This window comes from Macaca thibetana, chromosome 7 (genome assembly GCF_024542745.1).
Source record: "Macaca thibetana thibetana isolate TM-01 chromosome 7, ASM2454274v1, whole genome shotgun sequence".
Taxonomy (NCBI): Eukaryota; Metazoa; Chordata; class Mammalia; order Primates; family Cercopithecidae; genus Macaca; species Macaca thibetana.
The window spans coordinates 161309066-161335659 of NC_065584.1; the positions used below are offsets into that span (position 1 = coordinate 161309066).

Sequence of the window (26594 nt, forward strand, 5' to 3'; positions counted from 1 at the left end):
TTAACACCCCACTGTCAACATTAGACAGATCAACGAGACAGAAAGTTAAAAAGGATATCCAGGAATTGAACTCAACTCTGCACCAAGTGAATCTAATAGACATCTACAGAACTCTCCACCCCAAATCAACAGAATATACATTCTACTCAGCACCACATGCACTTATTCCAAAATTGACCACATAGTTGCAAGTAAAGCACTCCTCAGCAAATGTAAAAGAACAGAAATTATAACAAACTGTCTCTCAGACCACAGTGCAATCAAACTAGAACTCAGGACTAAGAAACTCAATCAAAACCACTCGACTACATGGAAACTGAACAACCTGCTCCTGAATGACTACTGGGTACATAACAAAATGAGGCAGAAATAAAGATGTTCTTGGAAACCAATGAGAACAAAGATACAACATACCAGAATCTCTGGGACACACTTAAAGCAGTGTATAGAGGGAAATTTATAGCACTAAATGCCCACAAGAGAAAGCTGGAAAGATATAAAATTGACACCCTAACATCACAATTAAAAGAACTAGAGAAGCAAGAGCAAATACATTCAAAAGCTAGCAGAAGGCAAGAAATCACTAAGATCAGAGCAGAACTGAAGGAGAGAGAGACACAAAAAACCCTCCAAAAAAATCAATGAATCCAGGAGCTGGTTTTTTGAAAAGATCAACAAAATTGATAGACTGCTAGCAAGACTAATAAAGAAGAAAAGAGAGAAGAATCAAATAGACACAATAAAAAACGATAAAGGGGATATCACCACCGACCCCACAGAAATACAAACTACCATCAGAGAATACTATAAACACCTCTACGCAAATAAACTAGAAAACCTAGAAGAAATGGATAATTTCCTGGACACTTACACTCTCCCAAGACTAAACCAGGAAGAAGTTGAATCCCTGAATAGACCAATATCAGGCTCCGAAATTGAGGCAATAATTAATAGCCTGCCAACCAAAAAAAGTCCAAGACCAGACGGATTCACAGCCGAATTCTACCAGAGGTATAAGGAGGAGTTGGTACCATTCCTTCTGAAACTATTCCAATCCATAGAAAAAGAGGGAATCCTCCCTAACTCATTTTATGAGGCCAACATCATCCTGATACCAAAGCCTGACAGAGAAACAACAAAAAAAGAGAATTTTAGACCAATATCCCCGATGAACATTGATGTAAAAATCCTCAATAAAATACTGGCAAACCGAATCCAACAGCACATCAAAAAGCTTATCCACCATGATCAAGTGGGCTTCATCCCTGGATGCAAGGCTCCTTCAACATATACAAATCAATAAACGTAATCCAGCATATAAACAGAACCAAAGACAAAAACCACATGATTATCTCAATAGATGCAGAAAAGGCCTTTGACAAAATTCAACAGCACTTCATGCTAAAAACTCTCAATAAATTCGGTATTGATGGAACGTATCTCAAAATAATAAGAGCTATTTATGACAAACCCACAGCCAATATCATACTGAATGGGCAAAAACTGGAAGCATTCCCTTTGAAAACTGGCACAAGACAGGGATGCCCTCTCTCACCACTCCTCTTCAACATAGTGTTGGAAGTTCTGGTCAGGGCAATTAGGCAGGAGAAAGAAATAAAGGGCATTCAATTAGGAAAAGACGAAGTCAAATTGTCCCTGTTTGCAGATGACATGATTGTGTATTTAGAAAACCCCATTGTCTCAGCCCAAAATCTCCTTAAGCTGACAAGCAACTTCAGCAAAGTCTCAGGATACAAAATCAATGTGTGAAAATCACAAGCGTTCCTATACTCCAATAACAGACAGAGAACCAAATCATAAGTGAACTCCCATTCACAATCGCTTCAAAGAGAATAAAATACCTAGGAATCCAACTTACAAGGGATGTAAAGGACCTCTTCAAGGAGAACTACAAACCACTGCTCAGTGAAATAAAAGAGGACACAAACAAATGGAAGAACATTCCATGCTCATGGATAGGAAGAATCAATATTGTGAAAATGGTCATACTGCCCAAGGTAATTTATAGATTCAATGCCATCTCCATTAAGCTACCAATGACTTTCTTCACAGAACTGGAAAAAACTGCTTTAAAGTTCATATGGAACCAAAAAAGACCCCGCATTGCCAAGACAATCCTAAGCCAAAAGAACAAAGCTGGAGGCATCACGCTACCTGACTTCAAACTATACTACAAGGCTACAGTAACCAAAACAGCATGGTACTGGTACCAAAACAGAGATATAGACCAATGGAACAGAACAGAGCACTCAGAAATAATACCACACATCTACAGCCATCTGATCTTTGACAAACCTGACAAAAACAAGAAATGGGGAAAGGATTCTCTATTTAATAAATGGTGCTGGGAAAACTGGCTAGCCATAAGTTGAAAGCTGAAACTGGATCCTTTCCTTACTCCTTATACAAAAATTAATTCAAGATGGATTAGAGACTTAAATGTTAGACCTAAAACCATAAAAACCCTAGAAGAACCCCGTCCCTACTAAAAAATACGAAAAACTAGCCAGGTGAGGTGGCGGGCGCCTGTAGTCCCAGCTACTCGGGAGGCTGAGGAAGGAGAATGGCATAAACCCTGGAGGCGGAGCTTGAAGTGAGCCGAGATCGCGCCACTGCACTCCAGGCTGGGTGACAGAGTGAGACTCTGTCTCAAAAAACAAAACAAAACAAAACAAAACAAAACCCTAGAAGAAAACCTAGGGAATACCATTCAGGACACAGGCATGGGCAAGGACTTCATGTGTAAAACACCAAAAGCAATGGCAGCAAAAGCCAAAATTGACAAATGGGATCTAATTAAACTAAAGAGCTTCTGCATAGCAAAAGAAACTACCATCAGAGTGAACAGGCAACCTATAGAAAGGGAGAAAATTTTTGCAATCTACTCATCTGACAAAGGGCTAATATCCAGAACCTATGAAGAACTCAAACAAATTTACAATAAAATAAAAACAACCCCATCAAAAAGTGGGCAAAGGAGATGAACAGACACTTCTCAAAAGAAGACATTCATACAGCCAACAAACACATGAAAAAATGCTCATCATGACTTGCCATCAGAGAAATGCAAATCAAAATCACAATGAGATACCATCTCATACCAGTTAGAATGGCAATCATTAAAAAATCAGGAAACAATAGGTGCTGGAGAGGATGTGGAGAAATAGAACACTTTCACACTGTTGGTGGGACTGTAAACTAGTTCAACCATTATGGAAAACAGTGTGGCAATTCCTCAAGGATCTAGAACTAGAAATACTATTTGACCCAGCCATCCCACTACTGGGGATATACCCAAAGGATTATAAGTCATGCTGCTATAAAGACACATGCACATGTATGTTTACTGTGGCACTATTCACAATAGCAAAGACTTGGAATCAACCCAAATGTCCATCAGTGACAGACTGGATTAAGAAAATGTGGCACCATATACACCATGGAATACTATGCAGCCATAAAAAAGGATGAGTTTGTGTCCTTTGTAGGGACATGGATGCAGCTGGAAACCATCATTCTTAGCAAACTATCACAAGAACAGAAAACTAAACACCGCATGTTCTCACTCATAGGTGGGAACTGAACAATGAGATCACTCGGACTCAGGAAGGGGAACATCACACACCGGGGCCTATCATGGGGAGGGGGGAGGGGGGAGGGATTGCATTGGGAGTTATACCTGATGTAAATGACGAGTTGATGGGTGCAGCACAGCAACATGGCACAAGTATACATATGTAACAAACCTGCACGTTATGCACATGTACCCTACAACTTAAAGTATAATAATAATAAATAAATTAAAAAAAAAAAAAAAAAAAAAAGAAAATGTGGCACATATACACCATGGAATACTATGCAGTCACAAAAAAGGATGAGTTCGTGTCCTTTGTAGGGACATGGATGCAGCTGGAAACCATCATTCTCAGCAAACTATCGCCAAGAACAGAAAACCAAATACCGCGTGTTCTCACTCAAAGGTGGGAATTGAACAATGAGATCACTTGGACACAGGAAGGGGATCATCACACACCGGGTCCTATTGTAGGGACGGTGGGGAGGGATAGCATTAGGAGATATACCTAATGTAAATGATGAGTTAATGGGTGCAGCACACCAACATGGCACATGTATACACATGTAACAAACCTGCACGTTGTGCACGTGTACCCTAGAACTTAAAGTATAATAATAATAATAATAAAAAGAAAGAACAGATACAAAATTCTATGGAGACAGCGCATTTCTTAAGCTCTCCGGCTTATTTATTCCCCTCAATAATTCAATTACTGTCTTTACATTGCTGCCTATTGGAAAGAGTATTTTTTTCCCTTCTAAATCTAGTACAATGAAGTAAAAGACGAAGTATATCCTTTACCTAGACTCACCAATTGACAACATTTTGCCACACTTGTAAAAGCATATATATATACATATATATATAGAGAGACGGAGTCTTGCTCTGTTGCCCAGGCTGGAGTACAGTAGCCAAATCTCGGCTCACCACAACCTCCACCTCCCTGGTTCAGGCGATTCTCATGCCTCAGCCTCCTGAGTAGCTGGGATTACAGGTGTGTGCCACTAAGCCCAGCTAATTTTTTGTATTTTTAGTAGAGACAGGGTTTTGTCATATTGCCCAGGCTGGTCTTGAACTCCTGGGCTCAGTGATCCAGCCACCTTGGCCTCCCAAAGTGTTGGGATTACATGCGTGAGCCACTGCACCTGGCCTGCAAAAACATATTTAAAAAATAAATTTTATTTTAAAATGCACCCATTTGAAGAGTACACTTCGATTAATTTTGACATATATGCACCTATGTAAGAACCATCATAATCAAGATACAGAACACTCTGATCATCTCCAAGTTTCCTTGTGCCCCTTTGAAGTCAATGTTCCCTTTCGCCCCTGTGTGTATAGGCAATCACTGATCTGCTTTGTATTATAAATGACTTTGCATTTTCTAGAATTTCAAATAACTGCAATCATACAGTAGGTAGATTTTTGAATCTGGCTTTCTGCAGTATGAATAATATTTCCATGAATTCTGAATAATTCATCCATGTTGTATCAATAGTTCACTCCTTTTTATTGCTAAATTCTCCGCTATGAATATACCTCAATTTATCAATTCACCTGTTCATGGACATGTGTGTTATTTAGGGATTTTACTTATGAATAAGGATGCTAAGATCACTCCTGTACAAGTCTTTTTGTAGAGAAATGTTTTTCATTTTTCTTGGAGAAATAGCTAGGAGTGGGATTGCTGGGATGTAGGGTAAGTGTATGTTTATAAGACACTGCCAAACTTAAAGCACACTTTATAAGACACAGGAGTTTGTTAAACTATATTGTCAAGGTTTAAGAGAAAGCAAGTTATCTTTCAACGAATACAGCTACATACTGAAGTGTGGTCTATGTTAAGACTTTTGTCACGGTCAGAAGCGTTAATGAGACCTAATATTGCTGCTTTTTCCTCTCTAAACAGACTGCTTTAACAGGTAAGAATGAACGGAACAAGAGCAGAGGCCAACCATAAAGAACCATTTCCCACATCTCATAAAACCCCAAGAGGAGTGGGAAAGGGCACAGAAACAGGAACTTAGCTGTGTGTATGACCTTAGAATGTCTGATATTACTATTTTCTTTCATTTACTTGAAAAGACAGTAAATGCTTCATGCCTTGCTATATCTAAATACAAACATGACAACACTGGGATGTAAGCTTAAAGAGGGTAGGCTGTGACTGCATTATTATAGGGTATTGGGAAAGGTCTAACCAGGGTCTATCTGTATTTGCCATTCTAATTTCTACACATACCCCCAGAGCTGATCCACTTCTCTTTTCCTCTCCATTTTATCTCCTTCCTTAACCTCCCTCTTCTCTCTGTCTCATTCTTCTTCTAGTTCCTACTCTTGTCTTCCTTTTAGTCCCACTCTTCCATTTTTTCTCATCTCTCTGCTTTCTGAGTATATGTACACATGTGTATTGTATGAATCTTACCCTTGTTAGGTTTCTTAATTTCAAGATTCTGTTCTCAGTCTTTCCAAATGGCAGTTACCAAGTCTTGTATTTCCAGGCTTGTTAGACACAAAGGAACAGAACTATTCCCTTGCATTGCTGATCCTGGTCTTTGTGCCTTTCAATTGTAGTAATCTTTCCCCTGAAGCTATACTGTGAACATTCTACACAAGACACCTGGGATACTACGGGTTCCCCACCTGGCTACTGGGATTGCCCACTTTCCTAAATCTCCATATTAAATGACATCAGTGTTGTGTTCAAATTGGCACAAAGTATACACTGAATAGCTGTCATCCCCTTTGAAGAATTTTCATAGTATGAGTTAGGTGTTTTACAAATTCCCCTGCAAGGATTTTAAATGTGTTTCAATGATAGAGCTAAACAGTCTACTATGAAAGCTTCACTTTCCTTTCACAAGAACAATCACTTTCCCATAAGGAAAACTTTTTAAGTTGAAGGCCGTATTTCAGCTCCAAGAAATAAGCCCTAGTTTTAAGTTTTTCTGTGTTTCAGCTATTGAGATCAATGTATGTAGCTGACGGAAATGACAAAACTCTTATCAACTCATTCCAGGTTTCCAAAACTTTTATTTCTGTATTTTGCTAAAATATTTGTGTGTTTTTATGTGCATATAGCCCCAAATATTAGAATAACTGCAAGTATAGTTCAAAGAACTTTTTTTTTTTTTTTTTTTTTTTTTTTTTTTTTTTTTTTTAGAGATAGAGTTGGCTGGGGTAGAATGCATTGGTGCAATTATAGCCTACTGCAACCTTTAACTCTTGGGCCCAAGTGATCCTTCTACCTCAACCCACTGAGTGGCTGGGACTACAGGTGTGTGCCACCAGGACCAGCTAAATTTTTAAAGAATGTTTGTAGTGATGGGGTCTTGCTATGTTGCCCAGGCTGGTCTCAAACTGCTGGCCTCCAGTGATTGTCCTGCCTCAGCCTCCTGAGTTGCTGGGATTACAGGTGAGAGCTACCGAACCCAGCTAAAAGGACCTTTTTCCCTGAACCTTGTGAGGATACTCACATGATGCCCCCTCACCACTAAATACTTTTGTGTATTTCCAATGAATGGACATTCTCCTACATTACAATATATTCATCAGTCAGGAAATTAACACTGATTCTTTGTCACCATCTAAACCTCAGAGCCCATTCAAAATTTGCCAGTTGTCCCATTAATGTCATCTAGAGCAAAAGGATCTGGTTCAGAATCGTGTTCTAACAGGTTGTCATGTCTCTTATTACTACCAGTCTAGAAAACTCCTCAGTGACTCCTTGAACTTTCATGATTTTTAGACATTTGAAGATTACAGGTTATTTTGAAGAATGTCCTAAAATTTGGGTATGTTGGATGTTTCCTCATAATTAGATTCAGATTATATTACCTTTGGCAGAAATATTACAGAAGCAATGCTGTGTTCTTTTCATTGCAGCCTATCATGTAGCAGACAGTTCTGATTTGTGCATAACTGATACTCTTTGATCATTTGGCAAGGTGGTGTGTGCCAGGTTTTCTCACTAGAAAGTTGCTCTTTTACTTTGTAATTAATAACAATTTTGTAGGAATATACTATACTTTTAAATTAGGCAAATATCCTGTTTCTCAACAAACATACATTCTTCTTGGGAAATGGGTATGGCACAAGAAAATAAATATTTCTCTCTCATTGGTAAAAAGTGGCAGAAAGATACTTGGAGAATGATCTGAGATACAGGTCTTCCTGCTTAAACTAACAGATCAGTTATTGTTTGTGTCTATTTAAAATACAGGGCATTATTTTCCAAAATGTAGTAGTATAATAAGTACATTATTTCCCCATATTTGAAACCGGAGAGACAAGCAAGCATCTACAGGGCAAGAGCTGAGGCTATGTCCTATTACCACTAACTTAGTATCCTTCACAAGTAGATCCCCACTTATGTCAGCAGCTAGAGCTCTCACCACTTAGCACTCATCCCCCTTCCTTTGACTTGGGTTATAAACCTTGCTAAGGATGATTTTTTTTTCTCATCGTTTTCCTAGATGATCACATTACTACTCATCCTTCAGGTCTCAGATATTAGTAATATTTAGATATTACTTTGTCTAGGAACTTTGACCCCTGAAAATCAGCACTGCCTTGACTCATCATAATCCTTAAATATACTGTATTTGACTGCTTGTTTGAGCTATCCACTGATCATGAATTCCAGGAACACTACAACTGTGTCTTTAATTTTTTAAGTAAAATTTAAATAATTTAATGGGAATAGTATCAATACATTTAATTTATTTTTGGCTCTTCAACTATCTCATTCCCCATCTCCCTAACCTAGTAACCACTATCATGATTTTGTGTTTATCATTCCCTTGCTTAAACAAAGATTTTATCACATAAATGTGTCCCTAGAGAATATAACATTTAGTTTTGCTTGCTTTCACATTTTGCAAAAATATCTCATTTTCATAATTCATTGAATTTACTAATATTTTCAGAATTTTGACATCTTGGTTCATTAGAGAGACTGGCCTGTAATTTTTTTTTTCTTGCACCATCTTTGTCTGGTTTTATTACCAAGGTTATAGTGGTCTCGAAAAAATGAACTGCGAAGAAATCACACGTTTTATCTTCCTGGCATAGTTTAATATTGAAATGATCTTGTTCCTGGAACATTTGCTGGAAGTTAGCTGTAGCATTATCTAGGCCTGGTGCTTTTTTTAATAGACAGATTTTAAATAACTAATTTATTTAACTGTTAAAAAATTATTCAGGCTTTCTATTTCTTCTTGAGTTGGTCTGGTGAGTTATATTTTTCTAGGAATTTAAATTCGTTAAAGCTTTCAAATGCACTGGTATAAAGCTGTTCAAAGTATTTTCTTAACTTTTCAATTCTTCCTCAACCTATAGTTAAATTTCCCATTTTATTCATTATTTGTGCCTCTTGTTTGTTCTTGATCAATTCTAATTTATGAAGCCTAAGTATTTAAGCTTATACCTTTTTTATGGTTTTGCTTTAACTGCATCCCAAACATTTTGATACGCAGTTTTTTCATTGCTATTTCCATTCCTCCAGCTTTACTGGGGTATAGTTGACAAGCAAAAATTGTATATACTTCAGGTGTACAACTCGATGTTTTGATTTCACTATTTTTCCATTTTAAGTTTTAAAAACTTGTGATTTACTCTATCGCTCTTGAGTTTATTATGGGAATCTCTAAATTTCTAAATGTATATATGGATCTTCATCTTCACTGGTTTCTACCTTAACTGCATTGTATTCAGAATGCACTAATTGTATAATACTTCTATTTAAAGGTATAAATTTTCCTCTAAGCACTGTTTTTTTTTAAGAGCTGGGGTCTCGCTATGTTGCCCAGGCTGGAAATCACAGGTATTATCATAATGCACCACAGCCTTGAACTCTTGGGCTCAAGCAATTCCATCTCAGCCTCCTGAAAAGCTGGAATTATAGGTGTACACCACCACATACCTAGTATTTTTTAGCTTTTAAAAATTTTATTTTTAATTTTTATTTTAAGTTCTGGGATACATGTGCTGAATGTGCAGGTTACATAGGTATACATATGCCATGGTGGTTTGCTGCACCTACCAACCCGTCATCAAGGTTTTAAGGCCCGCGTGCATTAGGTATTTGTTCTAATGCTCTCCCTCCCTTTGCCCCCCAACCCCTGACAGGCCCCGGCGTGTGATGTTCCCCCCCACCCCCGCCGTGTCCATGTAATCTCATTGTTCAGCTCCCACTTATGAGTGAGAACATGTGGTGTTTGGTTTTCTGTTCCTGTGTTAGTTTGCTGAAGATGATGGTTTCCAGCTTCATCCATGTCCCTGCAAAGGACATGAAACCATTCTGTTTTATGTCTGTGTAGTATTCCATGGTGTATATGTGCCACATTTTCTTTATCCATTCTATCACTGATGGGCATTTGGGTTGGTTCCAAGTCTTTGTTATTGTAAATAGTGCTGCAATAAACATACGTGTCCATGTGTCTTTACAGTAGAATGATTTATAATCCTTTGGGTATATACCCAATAATGGGATTGCTGGGTCAAGTGGTATTTTTGATTCTAGATCCTTGAGGAATTGCCACATTTTCGTCCACAATGGTTGAACTAATTTACACTCCCAACAGTGTAAAAGCGTTCCTATTTCTCCACATCCTCGCTAGCATCTGTTGTTTCCTGATGATATATTTTCATTGAAAATATTTTTCAGTTCAAAATATTTTCTCATGTCTTTGTGAATTTGTAGATACATAATATTGAGTTCTAACTTCATCCCACTGTCTTCAGAGAACATATTTTCTATTATTTCAAGCTCTTTACATGTATTAAAACTGTCTTATGATCCATCATATAGTGTATCTTGAACATCCTCAGTATGCTCAGAAAGAATGTGTGTATTCTACAGTTGCTAGGTGCAGTGATCTATAAATATCAATTAGGTCAAAGTGGTTGATAATGGTATTGTTCATGTCATGTATATCTTTATTGATTTTTTTGGTCTAGTTATTTTATCAGTTGCTGAAAGAGATCTGTTAAAATATCCATCTATGAGAATGGAAATTCTCATATGGAAACTGTTTCTTTCTTCCTTATATTCTGTCAATTTTTGCTTCATGTATTTTGTACTATACACATTTATGACTATTAGATCTTCCTGTTGATTTGATATCAATAGGCAATGCCTCTTTGCACCTACTAATACAGTGATATTAAATTCTACTTTGATATTAATATAGCTACTTATCTTCTTATGCTTACTATATATGTTTTATCCACTTACTTTCAACTTATATTTATATGGGTTCAGTCTTTGTATTTTAAATGCATCTCATGTAGATAGAGCACATGGTTAGTCTTTTTATCCATTCCAACAATTTCTATCTTGCAACCGGAGGGCTTTACACTTTTTTTTTTTTTTTTAAATACGGAGTCTCGCTCAGTCACCCAGGCTGGAGTGCAGTGGCACGATCTTGGCTCACTGCAACCTCTGCCTCCTGGGTTCAAGTGATTCTCCTGCCTCGGCCTCCTGAGTAGCTGGTACTACAGGTGCCTGCCACTACGCCCAGCTAATTTTTTTGTATTTTTTAGTAGAGATGGGGTTTCACCGTGTTAGATAGGATGGTCTCCATCTCCTGACCTTGTGATCCGTCAGCCTCCGCCTCCCAAAGTGCTGGGATTATAGGCATGAGCCATGGCACCCAGCTGGCTTTACACATTTAATTACTGACACCTTGGGTTTAGGTCTACTGTTTTATTATTTCTTTTCTGTTTGACCTCTCCGTGTTTTATTCTCTAATTCCTCTTTTCCTTTTTCTTTTGGAATATTTGAATATATTTTAGAATCCCATTTTAATTTACCATTGGCTTCTAAGTTATTTTGCTAGTGGTTGCTTGAAGGAGTTACAATACACAACCTTAACTTCTCACAGTCTCCTTAAGCTGGTATTGTAGCACTGTGGCTATACAATCTTTGTCTAGACTAATGTCCAGCAGAATTTCCCCTATGTTTTCTTCTAGCAGTTATATAATTTACCTCTTTTGTTTAGGTCTGTAATCCATTTTGAGTTGATTTTTGTACATGGGGAGAGATAGGGGTCTAGTCCCATTATTCTGCATGTGGTTATCCAGTTTTCCCAGCACTGCTTATTAAAGAGGGAGTCCATTCCCCAATGTATGTTCTTGGCATCTTGTCAAAAATCAGTTGGCTGTAAATAAGTGGATTTATTTCTGGGTTCTCTTTTCTGTTCCATCGATCTGTATGGCTGTTTTTATACCAACATCATGCTGTTTTGGTTACTACGGCCTTGTAATATATGATTTTTTTCTGTTTCTATGAAAAATGAAATTGGTGTTTTGATAGGGATTGCACTGAATCTGTAGGTTTCTTTAGGTAGTATAGTCACTTTATTACATTAATTATTCTGATCCACGAGCATGAATATCTTTCCTGGGTCCTCCTCAGTTTCTTTCTCAGTGTTTTGTACTTTTCCTTGCAGATGTCTTTCACCGTTTTAGCTGAATTTATTCTGAAGAATTTTATTTTTATAGCTGTTATAGATGGAATTTCGTTCTTAACTTTTCAGCTATTTCATCATTGGTGTATAGAAATGTTACTGACGTTTATAAGTTGATTTTGTATTCTTCAAATTTACTGAATTCATTTACCAGATCTAAGAGTTTTTGGTGGAGTTTGGGTTTTCCTAAATATAAGATCATGCCATCTGCAAATGGGGACAATTTAACTTCCTTTTCTGAGCTTCTTGAATCTGCATATTTGTCTTTCACTAAAACAGGAAAATATTTTAGCCATTATTTTTTACAAAAAAAATGTTCATGTCTCATTCTCTCTCTCTTCTCCTTTTGGATATCCAGTGATATGTATGTTACACTGTTTGATATTGTCTTATAAGTCTCTGAGGCTCTATTCCCTTTTAAATTATCTTTCCATTCTTCAGACTACATTAATTCCTATTGATGTAACTTCAAGTTTAATGACCCTTTCCTCTGTCATCTCCAACCTGCTGTCAAACCCATTTAGTGAATTTTTAAAAATATAAAACTTTTGTAAGCAATTTTAGGCTTCTCCTAACTTTCCTTAATGTTAATATCCTACACAACTACAGCACAATTACCAAAACCAGAATATTAACACTTGCTCAAAACAATGAATTTATCTACTGACCTTATAAGAGTTTTGCCAGTTTCCCCACTAATGTTCTTTTTTTCAGTCCAGGATCCAATCCAAGATTCCACAAAGAATTGTCATACCTCTTTAGTCTCCTCTAATCTGTTTTTCAGTCTTTATATTTGAAATAGCTGTGGTTAGTTATTCTGTAAAATGCCCCTCAATTTTTGGTCTGATGTTTTTTCACAATTTGATGGTGGTTATGCATTTTTGGCAAGCATATCATAGAAGTGATGCTGTGAGCTTGTAAACATATATTATTGTCAGAGGGTACTGATGTTGACATAGCAACATCAGTAGTAGTGATGTTAGTTTTGATAACTTGGTTAAAGTGATGTCTACCAAGGTTTTCACTGTGAAGCTACTATTCTCCCCCACCCTTGTTTTTTTTTTTTTTTTTTTTTTTTTTTAACAAAAAAAGATTATTTTGTGGGAAACTATTTTGAAATTATGCAAATATCCTCTTTCTCATCATACATTTGTCCACTAATTTTTGCACCCACCAATGATTCTCTCCTGCAATATTTATTACTTTGATTTTTGCCTAATGGTGATTTTTCTGTTTTTCAGAAACCATGACCTGGACCCTGGTCTTCTGAGTCCCTGACCAGGACTTCCGTTCCTATAAGTTAAAATGATGTGTCCTCATTTTCTTAAGCTGACAAATGAAACAAAGCAACAATTTTGTGACTTTAATTTTATAAGTTTAATAGTATTACTTTGGTAAGATATACTGAAAAACACTTAATTAAAAGATTTTATAACTTCTTGACATGTCATTGTAAATTATTTAACGAATACACTGATAAATTGTATGTATGTATTTTTGGGAACCAAGGAGATTGTTAATTGAAAAATGATATACTAACCTTAAAAATGAGCTGTCCGTTAAGTAAAATAATAGAAAGTTAGCTTAGGATTTAGGAGACCTGAATTTATATCCCAGTTACATTGGTAACAGGCTGTATAACTTGGGCAAGTATCCAACCCCACATATTTCCCATCCCTCTCCTCTTCTGAAGTCCATTATCCTCATCTATAAAATGAGTGGACTGAAATAGACTACACATTATGAAGACCTCCTCTCCAGTTTTGAAATTCTGTGTCAGTAAGACATATGGCACAGTAGACATAAACAGAGTTCACACTTTTATTGAAGGAAAAGGCAATGTGTCCTAGACATGCTGAGCAAGTACCATACTATATAGTGAGGAAAGAAGGGAACAGGATGCAACTGGAAGAGTACTGTTACCTGTAGTGTTGAGGGATTTTTGCTCCTATGTAATTAACTATGGAGTCTATGTTCTGGAAACTCAATATAAAGAAACAATGTGGTGAATGGAGAGTTCTAGGCCTTGCTGCTGTAAAGAAAATCAACAGGCATCTGGACGTCTCTGCACATGACTAAGTGAAAAACAATCCCCTTGTTGTAAGGTTGCACTTAGATTTCCTTTGTTTGTATCCAGGGCTTTCTTGTCACCTTCTGAAGAGCTCACCAGCAGCCTCTCAGATTCAACAGTATCATATCAATTATTTAAGGTTAGTACATCACTTTTCAATTAACAATCTCCTTGGCTCCCAAAAATACATACACACAATTTATCAGCGTATTCGTTAAATATTTCATAAAGAACAGGTCACTATGAATTAAAAATAAGACTGCTAATAAAATATTTAATGCCTTTTAAAATGCAATGAAACATCGAGAAATTGTAAATCTTTTAATTAAGTGCTTTTCAGTATATCTTACCAAAGTAATACTATTAAACTTATAAAATTAAAGTAACAAAATTGTTGCTTTGTTTCATTTGTCAACTTAAGAAAATGAGGACACATCAATTGAGCTTATAGGAAGGGAAGTCCTGGTCAGGGACTCAGAAGACCAGGGTCCAGGTCATGCTTCTGCCACTAGGTAGCTCTGTGATCCTTTTCCATATCTCAATTTGCTCATCAGTATATTGGACTGTTTAGATCTTTCCCAACATTAAAAGCTTATCTATCTATTTTCACAGCACTCAGTAGTACTTTCACTGGTCTTTTTTTTTTTTTTTTTTTGTAAAAAGACATAAATTTTCTTTATCATTTTTAGGTGCATATTACAATATTGTTAACTATATGCACATTGTTGTAAAATGGATCTCTAGAACTTTTTCGTCTCACGTGACTGAAACTCTAAACCTATTACACAACTCTGTTTCCCCCTCTCCTTGGTCCCTGGCAACCACCATTCTACTTTGTTTCTATGAGGTTGATTCTTTTAGATATGTCATTTAAGTAGAATCATGCAGTATTTCTCTTTGTAATTGGCTTATTTCACTTATAACGTCATCAAGGTTTATACATTACAGCATATGACAGAATTCCCTTCTTTTTAAAGGTAGATTAATATTCCATTGTTTGTACTGTTGTCCCTCACTATACACAGGGGATTGGTTCAGCGCTCTCTGTGTATACCCAAATCTGCATATTCTCAGTCCTGCAGTCAGCTCTGTGGAAGCTGCATATATGAAAAGTCAATCCTCCATATGTGTGGGTTTTTGTATCCCATGGATACTGCGTTTTTGATCCATGTTTGGTTGAAAAAAAATCTATGCATAAATAGACCCATGCAGTTCAAACTTGTGTTGTTTAAGGGTCAATTATATATGCCACATTTTCTTTATCCACTCATTTGTTGATGAATATTTAGGTGTTTCCACCTCTTGGCTCTTGTGAATAATGCTGAGGTGAACATGGCAGTGCAGATATCTAGTCAAGATCCCAATTTTAATTATTTTGAATAAATACCCAGAAGCAGGATTGACGAATCATATGGTAGTTCTGTTTTTTATTTATTTTTTTGAGGAACTTCTGTACTTTTTTCCTTAGTGGCTGCACCAAAAGTGCAAACGTTTCCAATTTCAACACACTCCCACCAATACTTATTTTCTGATTTGTTTTATAACAGCCATCCTAACAGGTATGAGGTGATATCTCATTGTGGTTTTGATTTGCATTTTCACAGTGATTAGTGATTTTGGTCATCTTTTCATATACCTGTTGTTCGTTTGTATATTTTCTTTGAAGAAATGTCTGTTTAAGCCCTTTGCTCATTTTTAATTGATTATCATATATTTTTGCTATTGAGTTGTAGTTCTTTACATATTTTGGATATTAACTTCTGACTTATTCCATTTGAGCTGCTATAAAAAAATACTGTTATAAACAACAAACAAAATTTATTTCTCACAGTTCAAGAAGTTAGGAAGTCCTGAGATCAAGATGCTGGCAGAAGTGGTGCTTTCTGGTTCATAGAAGGAGCTTTCCAGTTATGACCTCACCTGACAGAAGGGGTAAGGCAGCTCTCTGGGGCATCTTTTATAAGGGTTCTGATCCTATTCATGAGGGCTTTGCCCTCAAGATTGAATCACTTTTCAAAGGCCCCTCCTCCTAATTCCATCACAGTGGTGATTAGGTTTCAACATATGAATTCTGGGGACACAAACATTCAGCCCATAGCACCCTTTTATCAGACATGGTTTACAAATATTTTCCTTCATTCTGTACATTGCCTTTCTGCATTGTTTATTGTTTCCTCTGATGCGGAAGCTTTTTAGTTTAACATAGTGTCATTTATCTATTTTTGGCTTTTGTTGCCCCTGCTTTGGTGTCATATCCAATAAATCACTGTCAAGATCAATGTTATGAAGGTTTTCCCCTATGTTTTAATTTGGAGTTTAACAAAGTTCAAGTCTTACATTTAAGTGTTTAATCAGTTTTTAGTTTATTTTTGTGTATGGTGTAAGATAAGGGTCCAATATCATTCTTTTGCATGTGGATATCCAGTTTTCCCAACACAATTTATTGGAGACTATCTTTTTCCTGCTGTGTATTCCTGGCAATCTTGTCAAAGATCAGTTAATTGGCACTTTGAAAATATCCCTCCACTCCCTTCTGGCCTGCAGGGTTTCTGCTGAGAAATATGTTGATAGTCTTATGTCTGTTTCCTAGTAAACGACAAGTCACTTTTTTGTTTTCAAAATTCTCTTACTTCTTTGAGAGTTTGACAATTTTATTATAATGTGTCTTGGTGTGTGTTTCTTTATGTTGATCTTATTTAGGGTCCTTCAGGCTTCTTGAAACTGGATGCCCATTTTCTTTCCCAGATTTGGGAAGTTTTGGGCCATTATTTAAGTAAATTTTCTGCCCATTCCTTTCTGTCTTCTTCTTGTGAACTTTCCATAATGTGTATATGGGTTGGCTTGATGGTATGCCACAAATCCCTTAGGCTTTCATCACTCTTTCTCATTCTTTTTTCTTTTTTTTCCTCTGGGTGGATAACGTCAAATAACTTGTCTTGAGTTTGCTGTTTCTTCTGCTTCACTGAGTCTGCTGTTGAACCCCTATTGTGAATTTTTCAGTGCAGTTATTATATTCTTCAGTTCCAAAATTTGTTGGTTCTTTTTTTGTGTGTGTATTTTCTGTCTCTTTGTTGATATTCTCATTTTGCTCATACATTGTTACCTTTAGCTCACAGAGCATCTTTATGAGGGTTATTCTGAATCCTTTGTCAGGTAATTCATGTCTTTGTTTCTTTAGGGTTGGTTTGTGAAGATTTATTTTGCTCCTTTCTTTGGGCCACGTTTCCCTGTTTCTTCCTACGTCTTGAAAGCTTTGTTGGGATCTGTGCACTTGACAAAAAAAGCCACTTCTTCCAGTGTTTATGAACTGGGTTTTGTAGTGTGGAAAACCCTCACTAATCAGCTCAGCTAGGGGTTCCGGGGACCTCTGCAAACTTTGGTGGGGATACAACTTCTCTAGGCCTATGTATGCACTTTCTCAACTAGAGATGCTGGCTGCTTTCTTATTCAAGTGATCATAATCTCTTCCTTCTGCTGGTATCTATCTTTAGCACTGTGATATGGTTTGGATTTGTGTTCCTGCCCAGATGTCATGTTGAATTGTAACCTTCAATGTTGGAGGAAGGGCCTGGTGGGAGGTGATTGGATCACAAGGAAGATTTTCCCCTTGCTGTTCTTGTGATAGTGAGTTTTCACAAGATCGAGTTGTTTAAAAGTGTGTAGCATCTCCTCCTTCACTCTCTTCCTCCTTCTCCAGCCATGTAAAATGTACCTGCTTCCTCTTCGTCTTCTGCCATGATTGTAAGTTTCTCAAGGACTGTACAGCCTGCAGAACTGTGAATCAATTAAACCTCTTTTCTTTATAAATTACCCAGTCTCAGGTAGTTCTTTATAGCAGTGTGAAAATGGACTAATACACATTGTATGTTCTCTAGCTTTATGGCAGCAAGCCTCCCTGCTCTTTGTTCTTCTCACCAGCATCCAAAGTATGCTAGCCCCAAGTCAGGCAAGACAGATAGCAGTCTCTCAGGCAGACTTCCAAAAAGCTGGGATATTGTACACATGCTCCACTCTTCTCTCTCCCTCCCAGAGAAGCTGAGAGTTGGGTGTCTTTTTTTTCTTTCTTTTTTTAAAGACAGGATCTCACTCTGTTGCTGAGACTGGAGTGCAGTGGCACAATCATGGCACACTGTAGCTTTGAACCCCTGGGTTCAAAGTATTCAAGGTATGATCAAATTAAACTTCTTCCCCCACATCCTGGCTAACCCGGTGAAACCCCGTCTCTACTAAAAAATACAAAAAATTAGCCGGGCGAGGTGGCGGGCGCCTGTAGTCCCAGCTACTCGGGAGGCTAAGGCAGGAGAATGGCGTAAACCCGGGAGGCAGAGCTTGCAGTGAGCTGAGATCCGGCGGCTGCACTCCAGCCTGGGCGACAGAGTGAGACTCCGTCTCAAAAAAAAAAAAACAAAAAAAAAAACAAAAAACTTCTTCCCCCAAATATTCCCAATTCCCCCAAGTTAGAATGTATCATTCATTCATCAAATACTGAACAAACACCTATTATGTGCTAGGTACTCTACTAGGTTGTCTGAGCTACTTTGTAGCTCTGATAACATTATAGAACTTCTCACAGCTTCTTATAGTCATTAATATTTGCATATGCAATTTCTTTCTTCCTTAACTGTGGGCTTCTAGAGTGATGGAACTGTGTCCAATTCACCTCTATAACCCAGGCATCTGTACAATGTTTTGGAAATAGTAATTAAAATGAAATACAAGAGTGCCAAAACAAACTCCAAGTGGCTAGAAGAAAAACGTCTCCTAAACCATCTGGGTTTGTGAAACAACCAGAAAGACTGAAGTAGCTGATGATAATCAGTTGTCTTATAAATAACACCAGATCACAATTAATTAGCTTCTTTTATGCTTTTTTCTATTTTTGTTGGAAAATGTATTGATCACTATTTTTTCATCCCTTATTTCAAGGATACTAACAAGTCAGTGGTCCATATTTCAGTTACATGTAAATTAAAACTGGTTAGCAAGAAAAATGAAAATACATTCAAGTGATTTTCAGAAATATAAAAATCACCATCACCAACCACCCCAAACCAGGAAACACATCCTCCTTTACTCACTACCACAAACCCAGTCACAGCAACAATAAGAATCGACGGCGATAAAATAAAGAGCCCAAAAGGAACGAAAAAACTCAGAAAGTGCCATGTATAAGGAAAAAAAGGATAAAATGTGTTTGGCAAACTAATGTCCCAGGATCCCAGTTCCAAACTGAGCAAAATTGATGGGCAGAATAAACATAGAATGTGGTCAAATCCACTGAGAGATTAAAAGCTTTTCTGAAGTCAAGAAACCTTGGGTTACAATGAAGGTTATTCAAAGGGAACTAGGCTTTCAAAGAAGAAAATGATCAAGGTACTTACCAGCTCCAGGCCCACAGTTGGTACTTAATAAATGATAGCTATTATGAGGAGCTGAGAACTCACTCAAACGTCCCTCTTTCATGATGTCCCAGGGAGAATCACTGAATATCTTTCTCTGTGCTCCCAGAGTACTCTATACAGGCTGCCATCATATCATTTACTGTATGTACTAGGGTCCGAATGCTGTGTCCCTCCCAAATTCACATGTTGAAATATAATGCTTAATGTGATGATATCTGGAGACAGGGCCTGTGGGAGGTAATTTGGTCATAAGGATGGAATTCTCATGAACAGGATTAGTGCCCTTATAAAAAGAGGCCAGAGAATTAGCTTGCACTCTTTTCACCATCTGGGGATAAAGTGACAAGTCAGCAGTTTGAAACCTGGAAGAGGGCCCTCACCATAACCTGACTATGGTGGTACCTTGATCTTGAACTTCCAGACTACAGAATGTGAGAAATAAATTTCTGTTGTTTATAAGCCACTCAGTCTATGGTATTTTGTAATAGCAGCCTAGACTAAGACAATATGTCATCTATATTATGACACATGACATCTATATATATGCAGAACCAAGATTCTTTCTTTAAGTCTTCTTGTTCATTCCCTCACATTCCAAATGCCATTCTCTTTCATTACTTGTTCTGTTCAAAGTAATGTCTCTTCTTCCACCACCAACACAGAATAAGCTTCATGGAGTAAATTCTTCCAGATGATGCAGTATAAAATGATAGGAGAGCATGAAGTTTTTTTTTTTTTCATTCTTGTTTTGAAATAATATTAAGTAAACAAATATGTTGTAAAAATAGAGCATTCCTTTAACCCAGTGTCCCTTACTATTAACATCTTACAAAAACGTAGTATAATAATTGAAAGGAGGAAATTAACATTGAGCCGATAAAACAGACTGTTCTATAGATCTTACTTGAATTTCCAAGTTTTCCCATTGATGTCCTTTTTGTGGTCCAGGATCATACATTACATTTAATTGTTATGTCTCGTTACTCTCCTCCATTCTGTGACAGTTCCTCACTTTTTCCTTGTCTTTCATGATATTGACGTATTTGAAAAACATTAGTCAGTTATTGTGCAGAATGCCCCCAACTTGGGTTTGACACACCTAGCTCTGATTCTTGGCTTTCTGACTTAATATCTATGTAGCCTTGGGCAAGTCAACCTCTCTGGGACTCAAGTTTCCTCATCTGTGAAATGGAATAGTAATACTGACTTTAACAAGCTGTTTTCAAAATTAAATGAAGCAAATATATTAAAATGCCTGGGATATAAGGCCATACAAAAAATCTTTTCTCCTTGTGCTGCCTTTCAAATATTTCTGATAGAATTTTTTTTTTGCTAAAATATCTTACTCATATTTTAATGCCTTATTTTTTAGACAAAATCATATATAATGTAGCCTTTGATTGATGACTCACTATCATCACTATAAAAATCCATTGCTATATTGTGCAACAGTTCCAGATCTGTATTTTTGTTGCTTTCCCTTATTGCTATTCCCTCTCAATGTCAATATGTCTGACTGTAAGGGTTTCATAATTCCATTTCTGATTTTCAGCTTGCGATGTATCAAAATTCATTTATTCACCCACACATACAGACAATGATGTACTGAATCTACTAAGTGCCAGGTCCTATGTTAGCATCTTGGAGATAGTGATAACTTACTTCCTGTCCTCATCGATTTTATGGCTAGTGGGGGAAACTGAAAAGAAAATAGTTAGATACAGTTCAATGTGATCAATTCTATCAGAGATGTTAATACCTAAAATCACATAAGAAGTATACTTAACTTGAATTTGGGGGAAGAGTCAGGCTGGGGAAGATTTCATGAAGAAGGTAACATTAAGCCTTGGTTAAGGACTGCAAAATGCATAGGAATGAACGAGATAGAGGCAAAGGCTTGTAGTTTAAGGAAGAGTTATTAGAGCTGTGTGCTGAGTAAAAGTAAATCAGTTCTGAAAAATAAATCTCTTGTGTTATAAACTTGCAGATTGAGAGCTATTTTGTGCCGATACCTCAGGGACTTAGAAACTTCACCAGGAAACTCCTGGCGACTCCAGTTGACATACTTAAACCTTTGGCTGTTATATTGAGCTTACCTCTTTCAACATCTGTGAACTGAAGTAAAATTTAAGGTGACAATTGGCTGCTTGTTCCCATTTCAACAATATAACAAGTTTTCCCCTTTCTAACAGAGGAGTTTTCTTTTCTAAAATAATCTAAATATCCATCAAAAAGTCCTCTTAAACTGACCCTTTTAACTTAACCTGGCAAGAGAGGTTTTGAGGCTTTCCTAACATTCTTCCTTTCTACAGTACTCATTCCTGTGGCTTTAGAGGTTTGGCTTTGCATCCAACTGATTCCAAAGACCCAGTCTAACTATGTAAATCTGTAACCTTAGCAAGTGTTATAAGTCTATTATCCATTAAATATTGGAACTTAAAAGAATTCAGTGCAAAAATTTCAAATTATTAAGTTTGTCTGCCAGTCTCTATTCTCACAGTCATCTTCACTTTCTTCTTTTTTTTCCCCCATCTGGAGAGTAAATAAGTTGAATTCTTTCAGTTTTCTCCACAGGGACTATTTCTCAAACGTCAACTGCTTCTAACTCAAAGCAATAATATTACATACCGTCAACTGGTGTATCAGGAGGTCCATTAAGAAGGTAATCTTGTTACTAAACAGAACATCAGTGCAGTTTTCTGAACAGTTATTGCAGGTGAGGTTGTAAACATTGATTGCATTGCAGAGAGACCTAAAAGAAGGAGAAAAACACCACTTACAAAACCCGAGCAGCTCTTCTTTAAACAATTAAAAATACATAAAATGAATGGTACGAAAGCAACAGGCATGAGATGGAAATCACTCTAAAAAACCAAGCCAAATACTATTAGGTACAAGGCCCATCAGCTAGATATAAAAGCTTATAATTTTCACCCAAAGCCCAGTGTTCATTGGTACGTAATAACTCTTACTAATTTCTATTAGCTGCAGTTGCAGATAATGGAAATATATTTACTAGTCTATGACAGTTTCTGAATACTCTAAGACTAGATGTCATCCAGGAACTTTGGTTCTTCAAATAATACCCAGAAAAAAAAAAGGAAAAGGGCTCTATCAAAGTTTCTGTTGCCAGATCTCCTGCTCCAGGACAAGGAAGATCATGGAAGAAGAGAGCACCCATAAGGAGAAACCAGAGGCTCTCCATGTAAGATAAGACCCCAGAGTTCTAGGGAGTGGACACCACACTGCTTGGAGGCGGAACATGGATGAGTGCCTGAGCAGCTGAGGACATCTTTCCAAGAGCGTAAAAACTGGCCTGTGTGGGCCCAAACAGTTTAAGGTCAAACTGATCAAAGAAATGTTTTTCTCTAGGAGGCTTAAAATATGCTGAAAAAAACTATAAAGCACCCAGAGCCTGAGCAATGTGAAGAAGGGGCAAGAACAACCCCAGCCCAACCAAAGTCTGCCTGCTGCTGCATTCCTGCATCCTTGGCCTATGTCCTGCCGCATCACTGCCATGCCCAAGAAAAAGCTGAAGGGGATGCTAAAGGAGACAGAGTCAAAGTGAAGAACAAGCCAGAGAAGATCCGCAAGGTTGTTTGCTTAACCTGCTCCTCCAAAGCCAGAGCCCAACCCTAAAAAGGACCCCGCAAAGGAGAGAGAGGAGGTACCCAAAGGGAAAAAGGAAAATGCTGACACTGGCAGGGAGGGGAATAACCTTGCAGAAAATGAAGATGCCAAAACAGACCAGGCAGAGGAAACTGAAGGTGCTGGAGATGCCAAGTGAAGCGTGTGCATTTTTGGTGACTGTGTATTTCTGGCGACTGTATAGTTTGAAATACTATTTTTATCAAGTTTTTAAAAAATGCAAAATTTGTTTAACTTTTTTTCCTCCTGCCTCAGCTTCCCCAGTAGCTGGGATTACAGGCACCTGTCACCATGCCCAGCTAATTTTTGTATTTTTAGTAGAGATGGGGTTTCATCATGTTGGCCAGGCTGGTCTCAAGCTCCTAACCTCAGGTGATCCACCTGCCTCAGCTTCTTAAAGTGAGCCACCATGCCCGACCTTGATTTACTTTTTTAAAGCTATGTTGTTAGCACACAGAACACTTTACTGTTGTATTGTGGGAAAGGGTCATAGGTTACTAATAGAATGTCTCTGATGCTGGATTGATGTGGGGAAAACACCTTTCCCTTCCCATTTTGAGAGATTTCCTCTTGACTCCCAGGAGGAGGGATTCCATGACTCTGAGACATGTAGCCACCTTGGCACAAATCCCTTGTGGTATGAAAAAACAAATTGGTTGTTATGTCCTCTTCTCCCTCATCATCTTCAACACAGACTTAACTCCCTTAAACCCAAACTCTGTTGGGCCCTGACCCTCCAGTAATTGGTTACCAGTGTGTCAGGCAATTAGACTTTACAGTGGTGCCACTGAGATGGAGCACCCCAAAGAGTAGAGTTTCCACTTCTAGACTGTGGATTTTCATATTTTCAGATAAATTCTGCCATTTTTATTTCATTTCCTGGAAGTCAGGGTCAGTTCATGAAAAGCTGTTAAACAACATGCTAAATGTGAAATGTCAACCCTCACTCTAACCTTTCTGTTCAGAGCATCAAATGAAGATCTTATGGTGTTTTATAGTGGCTTTTTGATTTTGGTAGTCCATTGAAGAAGGGAGTTTGAAAGTTGTTGTACACTGTTAATGATTATCTGCCCATGTCCTGCCTGAAATACCCTGATTGTTTATGGAAAGTAACTTTAATAAAGCTGGATATAGTTTGGCTTGGAAAAAAAATAATATGTAATTGTTCAAAGAAACTTTTAGAGCAACAAGCTCAATGGGCACGACAGATTCCTGGATGTTTTGAATACTGTGACTAAAATCTCCATTGCTTGAGTGACCAATGTTTATTTTGGTCTGTCTGACTAAATAAATCTCCTGCTTAAGTTCTAGGTTAAAATGTATTGATTTAGTTCTGTACAACCCAGTCTCTAGGACAGTTCTTAAACATGTGATTCACAGAACAGCACTATTGGGAACTTGAATAAATACAAATTCTTAAGCTCTACCCCAGAGCTAGTAAATGGAAGCTCTGGGGATTTTAACAAGTTCTGCAGGTAATTCCGCTGCATATTCAAGTTAGAGAACCACTGCTCTAGGATAGGGGTTCTGTATCTTGACTAGGCATTAGGATCACCTGTAGTTTTATTTTATTTTATTTTTATTAGTTTTTGAGGCAGGTTCTCACTCTGTCACCCAGGCTGGAGTGAGGTAGAACAATCTTGGCTCACTGCAACCTCTGACTCCTGGGTTCAAGCTATTCTCCCATCTCAGCCTCCCAAGGAGCTGGGATTACAGGTGTGTGCCACCACACCCATCAAATTTTATATTTTTAGTAGAGACAGGTTTCCTCTTGTTGGCCAGGCTGGTCTCGAATTCCTGGCCTCATATGATCCACCCACCTCAGCCTCCCAAAGTGTTGAGATTACAGGCATGAGCCACCATGCCTGGTACCTGTAAATCTTCAAAAATATATGCTTGCCTGAATTCTTCCCTTGGTGATACTAGTTGGGAGATGGGGTAGGCTCCTGACATCTGAATGTTTCAAAACCTTTATGGGCAATTTTGATGTGCAGCCAGAGTTACTCGTTCATTCAACAAATATCTAACTTCCTATGATGTTCCAGGTATTGTGCTAGGTGGATAAGACAGGCAAGTTCTCTGTCCTTATGGAGCTGATGCTCTAGTGGGAGAGAGATGGTGAAGAGAGCCCTTGTTATACTTGTGATCATCTGTCTGATACAGCTGTATACTGCTTCACATAATTGATAGGTTCCTGAAAAAAGGGGACAGTAGAATATACTGGTTAAGACTACAGACACTGGAGTAAGATACTAGTTAGAATCCTACTTCTACCATTCAAGATTTTAGCAAGTTAGTTACTAATTTCACATAATAGCATCCATTTTTTCACCTATAAAACTGGAATATCTAAACTTTGTATGACTGTCGTGGGAATTAACTGAAGTAATAGATGTAAAGTACTTAGGACAGTACCTAGTACATGATTAAGTACTTAATAAATGGTAGCCCTTTTTAGGGCTATTAGTCTATTATTTGGGTTATTAATCTTATTCCTAACGAATAAGGTATAAATAATATGTTAATATATAGAATCAAATTAAAGCATGCTACAGATGCTTATTTCCAGGTTAGTAAAGCACAGTGCTTCCCAAATTTTTTTCATGGTATGCTGACATAAATGCTGAAAGGACTAAGTTGATGCGAGCCAGGAGGAGATTAATCTGTTTCCAGCCTTACCGAATTTCTCTGAGCAATGAAAAAAAAAAACCTTGACCCACATCTACCACATTTATGACATATCAGTTGGAGGTTCTATCTAGCAAATTCTTCACAGATGTCAACCAGCAACACTTCATTTATTTGATAACATGTATAAATTTTCAAGAGTATTTTTCTATTTAATTTAAAAATAATGTGTATTTATGCTGATAAAAATAGTTTTAAAAATAATTGTCATAAATTTGGGAAAGAGAACCACAAAGAAATAGTAAAATACTATCAAGAGAAAATTTGGTATTTGTACTTCTAGTCTTTCTTAATAAATTTTAAGAAAATTTATTTTCTTAAAATAAATTTATAAGAATTTATTTATTCTTATAAATTTATATTTTATCCCATTTTCCCATTTCTTAATTAATATGTAATAATGAACAGTTCTCCATGACATTTAATATTCTTCTATAACACTAGCTTTTAATTTTTTTTGTAAGGCAGAGTCTTGCTCTGTTGCCCAGGCTGGAGTGCAGTGGCATGATCCCAGCTCACTGCAACATCTGCCCACTGCAACCTCTGCCTCTTGGGTTCAAACAATTCTCCTGCCTCAATCTCCCGAGTAACTGGGATTACAGGCACATGCCACCACACCCAGCTAATTTTTGTTTTTATTGCCATGTTGGCCAGGCTGGTCTCGAACTCCTGACCTCAGGTGATCAACCTGCCTTGACCTCCCAAAGTGCTGGGAT

The 26594-nt window shown here is 37.4% G+C and overlaps 1 protein-coding gene across 11 annotated transcripts in view; it reads right to left on the reverse strand.

Annotated features, from left to right (window-relative positions):
• The window catches only part of SCAPER (S-phase cyclin A associated protein in the ER), a 571361-nt gene that overhangs the window by 103915 nt on the left and 440852 nt on the right, over positions 1-26594 (reverse strand). For all 11 annotated transcript variants that reach the window (XM_050799824.1, XM_050799823.1, XM_050799825.1 and 8 more), the window contains one exon: positions 22171-22294. In XM_050799824.1, the coding sequence (XP_050655781.1) occupies positions 22171-22294 (124 nt within the window). The remainder of the gene's footprint in view (positions 1-22170; positions 22295-26594) is intronic.